Source organism: Pyrus communis, chromosome 3 (genome assembly GCF_041283825.1).
Source record: "Pyrus communis isolate YQ-2024b chromosome 3, ASM4128382v1, whole genome shotgun sequence".
NCBI classification, from domain to species: domain Eukaryota; kingdom Viridiplantae; phylum Streptophyta; class Magnoliopsida; order Rosales; family Rosaceae; genus Pyrus; species Pyrus communis.
Genome location: NC_142567.1, coordinates 23,276,626 through 23,283,963, shown reverse-complemented (window position 1 = coordinate 23,283,963; position 7,338 = coordinate 23,276,626). Strand labels below are relative to the sequence as shown.

At 35.9% G+C, this 7,338-nt stretch overlaps 1 protein-coding gene across 3 annotated transcripts; it reads left to right on the top strand.

The window, feature by feature from the left end:
* The first annotated feature begins 3,707 nt into the window (after positions 1-3,707).
* LOC137716587 (uncharacterized) lies at positions 3,708-5,893 on the top strand. Of its 3 annotated transcripts, none has more exons than XM_088691379.1 (2): positions 3,708-4,002; positions 4,598-5,893. In XM_088691379.1, the coding sequence occupies exons 1-2, from the start codon at positions 3,857-3,859 to the stop codon at positions 5,754-5,756; spliced, it is 1,305 nt and encodes a 434-aa protein (XP_088547505.1). In that variant the 5' UTR covers positions 3,708-3,856; the 3' UTR covers positions 5,757-5,893. The 3 variants fall into 3 exon arrangements, with proteins under 3 accessions (XP_088547505.1, XP_068312136.1, XP_088547504.1); XM_088691378.1 differs by having other exon boundaries at positions 3,894-4,002; positions 4,131-5,893; XM_068456035.2 differs by having other exon boundaries at positions 3,806-5,893.
* The last annotated feature ends 1,445 nt before the right edge of the window (positions 5,894-7,338 follow it).

The following is a 7,338-nucleotide window of genomic DNA, read 5'->3' as shown; positions in this document are numbered from 1 at the left end:
ACTAAATTATTTGTGTGTTTTTAAAAGTATTAATTTGATTTGTGAAGGATGATTACTCTTTAGATAGTGTGGCTGAGTGAATGTTTATACAAGAATCATTGTAATTCATAACAAGTGCCGCATGATTGGACCAGATGATGTTTTAAGATTAGCACCCAAAGGCATTATTGTGTTTTGCAATGCTGCTCCATTACCCCTTGTAATATTTGTGCAAAGTCAATGATAGATTGAATTTGGTACTTAGTACTACGATCTAGTGATATTTTTCTTCATTTCTAAGTGAAAGATTTTAGGTTCGATTTTTGTCAAAAGTAAATTTGAACAACATTACTGCTAGTCTATTGTGAGGCTTATCCCACTTCTCCATCACTTAATGTAGATAATTTTGTCTGTTCAGCAAAATAAATAAATGAATGAATGCTTAATTAACCTTGGCTAGTTTTTCAGACATTAGACACTAATTTAGAAGAGGTAACGCTAAACCACAGCATGTGGCCCAATAATAAGAGTGCAGACTGCGGCTCTCCAAATAAACAAAAACATGTGGGAGGTCTCGAGGTCAATGCTCCGAACTGATGAGTCTGCTTTACTGTCATAGGCAGGGTGAAATTCGACTTGCCACTAGTTGTCCTCTTTATAAAAAATAATTAAAAAATGAAAAGGAAAAAAAAAAAGAAAAAAAAAAGGTAACTACAGTAATAAATAAATATTATAAGGTAAATACATTAATAAATAATATTTTTTAATATATTTATGAAAGACAGCACTTATAGACATGGTGAAGATGATGCGGACGACCGCAATTGCTTCTTCTTTCAAGGTTGGTTATGGCATCGGCAGCAGACTGAGACTGAGAGGTATGCCGCCTGTGCCTTGTCCGGACATATAGCATAATGATCATGAATTTTGAAAGAAAGGGCTAACAAGCGAAGCAGAGAAGTAGCTGACAGAAATGGAAGAGAGAGGCTGTCCTCCAGACAATTACACCTATAACACCATTGTCCGGGGGATTATCAATAAGAATGAGACGTCAAGGGCAATAAGACTTGTTCGACAAATGGTGGAGAAAGGTTTTTTAGCGGATGCATCAACACACGAATCGGTTCTTGAGCTACGCTCTAAAGATAAAGTAGATCCCGCTTTGTTGCCATTGATAGAAAGAGCATTATGAAATCAATTTGCAAATTTGAAAGTTGGAACATAATGTGCTCATGAACTTTGAAGCTGCTTCGCCTTTGAAAACCACGGATCATGTATGTTATCGGTACTCCGTTTGATTAAATTCTCATTGTCGTCTTTTAGCATAATGTCATAGCTGGTTGAGCAATGTCGTGGTTTGGAACTGCAATTGCAAATATTCTGCAGCAGGATGATTCCTTTTTTCTACTTTCTTTGTATAATTATGTTGTGAGGTAAGAGTCTAATTTGGCACCAAACAAACAATGTAATATGTTATAGACGATGGAGTCCACGCCAAATTCCATTTATTCCTTCTAAACCCAACTGCCAGAATTTGATGAGTACAGCTGAAATGACTCACCAAGCCGGTTTTCATTCCTTTGACGTGGTGTGGGCATCACAACGTTACTGACTAGAAGAATTGTTAGGTGACTAGTTCAACCGATTTAGTATGCTTTTTGAATCGTGTCTAACTATTATGCCACTATGAATTGTTGTTGACATTCAAAATTAATATCTTGCTCTCACAATTAATAAATATTTTAAAGTATGAATAACAACTTTCTATGTCAAGACTTGAGAGAGTATCTCCTCACACTACTTAAAACAAAAATATATATACAATTCTATGGAAGAAAAACTCGAGTGGAGAGTACATTTTCACCTAGCACGCTACATGACAAGTCCAATTTAGTCCATGAGTTACAAAATTGGGTTAATTATATTTTACCCTCTCAAGTTTGAATATAATTTCAACCTCATATGATATCTTTAAAACATTTTAATCACATTCGTCAGTCAAATAGTTAATTTGATCGTTAAATGACAACTTGGCAAATGGAAGGTCTATATTTTTGTTGATGCGGCAATCAAATTTGTCTGCATAGATTAAAAAACAAATTATAAATAAAAATTGGGCCCCACCCCATCAATCCGAGCCACGCTCCGTGCAATCCACCCCCTTCGCCGGCTACGAGATGGGTTTGGAAGATGAGAACTCAGAGAACACAAGGAGGGGTGTTGGAGTTGTCGCCAACAAGGGGTGGTGGAGGGGTGCAGATGGATCGAGGCAGACCGTTTAAGATTTTTTATTAGTTGTCTAACCATGTGGCACAAATGTCACATAATACTACGGTCTAATGGTATTATTCTTCATTTGTAAGTGAAATGTTTTAATTCAATTCTTATCAAAGACAAGTTTGAACCAAATTATTGTTAACTCATTGTGAGGCTAAGCCCCTCCCCCTTATTGTAGATAATATCACTTGTTAAAAAAAAACCATGTGGCACAAATTGGCAGCCTCGTAAGCAGAAATGTGAAATCCACTGTTACAGCTTCATTATTTAACTACCAACTTAACAACTTTTCTAACAATTATATAAAATAGAAATGAAATAATAACTAAACGTATAAAATTGAAATGTTTTAAATATTTATAAAGTTGTAATTGCATTCAAACCTTGAAAAAGTAAAATGAAATTTACTCTACAAAATTGGAGTTACTAAAAGTTTAAAACATAAGGTACAATTTAGTTCATGAGTTACAAAATTGGATGGAATTCTTGGGTCATGGCTTGCAAACTAGAAAATAGGCTTTTTTTTCAAATTTTAATTAAGGATGTTTATGTAATTTCATTAAAAGAAAAGCTAATTCTTATTTTCTTCTCAGATCCATACTCATCCTGCCGTCACTCCTCCCGCCCTCTTCCGAGCAAACTGCAACCTCCGCGTGGTTATGCAAAAATCTAGCCCACGACCCCAACCACCATTCTCATCCTTTGCGGCTATTCTTTTCTTCCAGCAGCTGAAGCGTCGCCACTCGACCAATGGCCAGGAAGCACATGCTGACCACCGATAGAAGTAATTCAGGCCATTCTCAAGCGGTAGAACTCCCATTTTTCATTTTCTTCATCCATTTTATATCATGTTTCATTTTCAATTATATAAAAATTGAAAATTTTGAGTTATTTTATGGTTGGAGGTTTTTAATTGTGTAGATTTATAGGGATGAAAAGCGTGGGAAGATTCTGAATTTTGGCGTTTGTTTGGGAAGATTCTGAAATCTGAATAATTAATGTACTAATTAACCTTGGGTAGTTTTCAAGACATTGGGTTATTTCAGAAGAGTGGTAATTGTAAAAAGAAAAAGACTTTTTAAATATTAAATTTTTTTGGCTCAAATTTTTTAAATATTATATGGTCGGGGCCCGAGAGCTCGAGATGAAGGTGATGCAACGTTGACATCAAGGTGAAGATGCATGGATTTTTCGGTCCGGGAGGAGCTTGGAGTCTCAGTTTTGGTCATCGTACATCATCTCGTATAGGGTTTAGGACTGGTTCGGTAGAGTCAGAGACTGATTTGACCCGGCGAGTCGTGGCGACGGTGGTTAGGAAGAAGGAGGGGAGAAGGGGGGCTTGGAGGGCGAGGAGGTAGGGGAATAGAGCATGGAGAGGGATCTTGATGGCGAGAAGGAGAGGGTTTGACTAGAGATGAAGCCCTGTTAACAATAAAATAAATAAATAAAAAGATAAGGGTTTATTTGTTATTTTACTTGAATTTAACTTTTTAAATTCAAAAATAATTTTCAAGTTTTATGTTTTAAAATTTTATTTAATATGATTATTTTTAAAAACTGAACTTAAGAATGAGTGAAAAATATAATCTATTATTTAAAAATGAAAAGTGAGTTTTTAGAGGTAGTAAAATTTGAGACTCGCTTGCTCGCTCACGGACATGCTGAAGATGCCGCGGACGACCACAATTGCTTCTCCCTTGAAGGTTGGTTATGGCATCGGCAGCAGACAGAGAGTGAAAGCGAGAGGTATGCCGCCTGTGCCTTATCTTTTTCTTCATAAATCTACTGTTTTTCTATTCTTCAACAATTACTTGGCTCCGTTTCACTCTCGACCTTCTTATCCAACCAAATCTGCAAAAACCCAATTGCTTCAGCGTGTCAAAGTAACTAATCTTGAGGATGCACTCTATGTGTTCGACGAAATGCTTCAAATGCGTCCTCTGCCTTCCGTTGTCCATTTCACTCAAATCTTGACTCAAGTCGCTGAGTTGAAACATTATTCGGCAGTCATCTCCTTGAATAACCGAATGAGTGCGTCGGGAATTCGTCCTGATGCTTACACCCTAACCGTAATGATTAATTGCTTTTCCCACCTCAACCAAATGGGGTTTAGTTTGTCTGTCTTGGGAAAATTCTTCCAACTTGGTTTTGAACCGAATGTGGTGACCTTCAACACATTAATCAATGGCTTCCTTCTTGAGGATAGAGAGGCTGATGCTGTCCGGATTCTGAATAATATGATGGAGAGTGGTAATTGTAAGCCAGACGTGTTTACATTCAACACACTAGTAAAGGGTCTGTGCATGAAAGCTAACAATATTGCATCTATTCAACTACTTAGGAAAATGGAAGAAGGAGGTTGCAAGCCTGACATTGTTTCCTATAACACGATCATCGACAGTCTATGCAAGGATACTATGGTTGTTGATGCTTTGAACCTTTTCTCTGAAATGATGAGTAAATGTATTGACCCCAACATCGTTACGTATACTTCTTTGATTCATGGAGTATGCAAATTAGGGGAGTGGAAAGAAGCTGCGAGACTGTTGAATGAAATGGTGAGTAAAGGTATCTTTCCAAATCTGCAAACCTTCAATGTCTTGGTAGACACCCTTTGTAAGGAGGGCTTGGTTGGGAAAGCAAGGGGCATGGTCAAAATGATGACCGAAAGAGGTATTGAGCCTGACGTGGTTACTTACAGTTCACTCATGGATGGTTTTTGCTTGAGAGGAGAAATAAGTGAGGCGAAGGAAGTCTTTGATCTAATGCTTAGCCGGGGATCCATTATTAATGCTTATGGTTATAACATATTGATAAATGGCTATTGTAAGCATAGAAGGATAGATGAAGCAATGTTGCTTTTTAAGGAAATGTCTGGTGGGGGACTGGTTCCAGATACTGTTACTTATAGCACACTAATAGATGGTTTCTGCAAGCAAGGTAGAATACACGATGCACAGAAGCTGTTTTCCAAGATGCAAGCTTGTGGCCTTCTTCCAGATGTTCAAACTTATGCTATATTACTGGATGGTCTGTGTAAAAACCAACAATTGTCTAAGGCAATTGAATTGTTTGAAGAGATGAAAGGCAAGAATTTGGATCCAAATATTGTGGTTTACAATATTCTTATCGAAGGTTTGTGCATAAGTGGAAAAGTTGAATGCGCAAAGAATCTCTTTAGCGGTTTGTCATCAACAGGACTTCAGCCTGATGTCAGGACATTTACCATAATGATTAGTGGACTTTGTAATGCAGGCCTAATAGATGAAGCGGAAAATTTACTTTCAGAAATGAAAGAGATAGGCTGTTCGCCAGATGGTTGCACCTATAACACAATTATCCGAGGGCTTTGTAATAACAATGAGACATCAAGAGTGATGGGACTTATTCAACAAATGGTGGAGAACGGTTTTTCTGCAGATGCATCAACAGCTGAATTGGTTCTTGAGTTATTGTCTAAAGATAAAGTAGATCCCGCTTTGTTGCCGTTGATAGAATAGCACTATGAAGTCAATTTGCGTATTTGAATGTCGAAACAGAACCTACTCATGAACTTTGAAGCTACCACGGCTTTGAAAACAGTGGATGTTATCTGTACTCCATTTGATTAATTTTCACTGTTGCCTTGAGAGCCAAACTTTTAGCATATTGTCATATCTGATTGAGCAATGTCATGGTGTGGAACCGCAATTGCTAACATTCAGGTGTGTGATGGTGTTTTGCAGCAGGATTATTCCGACTAATATTGATGTGATTCACATTCTAAATTTCAGCTGAACTAAATTTCTGCAGTAGGATTATTCTTATTTTTTTTTTCTCTCTCTTTTTCTTTTGCTATTTCTACTCAGCTGCAAGTTTCAGTTTTCAAAGCAGAGTGTTTCGGCTTAGTTACCCATCGGGAGGAAGCCTCAGGCTACTTGTGGGTAGGCGTTTTGTCAACTTTGTTAGAGGTATGGTGCTTGTTATTTGGTGGTGTTTGCTCTCTGCTTTCGTTTTGCTTTATTGATTTTAAGCAGAAGTAGGGTTTACTATGTTTCTAAAACAAGTGTTTTTTTTTTTCAAAACATAGTGAACAATGCCCATTTAATAAAATTTTCAAATAATAAGTATACCCCTATATTTTACAAAATTACAAATTTTTCAAGTGCATTATTCTCTTTGACAATTATTATATTACATTCAATACCATATCTTTTTTAGTTATCTAACATATTCACATCAGTTTTATAAAAAAGTTTACCGAACACTCAGATATATATATATATATATATTTTTTTTTTTGTTAAAGTACTTTTACAAAAAAGTTTACCACACACTTAACAATTTTATTTTACAAATATTTATTCTCTCAGCACAGCACAACAGAAACAATTTATTTAAAAAGCACAAAAATACCAAACTAGCGGCAACGCTATACCTAATTTAGGGGTACAGTAAAAAGGAAGAATTTTTAAATAATACACGGTAAATGGTGAAAATGGAGAAAGGCAGAAGTAGGGTCTACTACATTTCTAAAACAAGTGCTTTTTTATTTTTTTCAAAGCATAGTGAACAATGCCCATTTATAAAATTTTCAAATAATAAGTATACCCCCATATTCTATAAAATTACCATTTTTCAAGTGCATCATTCTATTTGACAATTATTATATTATATTCAATATCATATCTTATTTAGTCATCTAAGGTCATCTCCAACCGAAAGAGGGTCAGAGGGCTCTCTATAGCCCTATAGCCCTCCAAGAAATTATATTTTAATGAACAGTGTCATGTCATATTTCATACAATCTCCAACCGAATGGGTCATAGGGCCATAGGCCGAATATAGCCCTATGACAAAAAAACCATTTACAACCAAGGTGGCCAAAAGGTCATAGGCCAAACATAATTTATTATTTTAATTGAATTAATATAATTAATTAAATTAAATTACCTTATTAAAATAAGATTTTCGAACATATTGGAAGATTATTGAAAGAGGTGGCCATTTGAAAATTATTGAAAAAATTAAAGGAAAGATTATTGGAAGAGAATAGAATATGAAGAATTGAAAGAAAATGAGGTAAAATAGTATGGAATGATG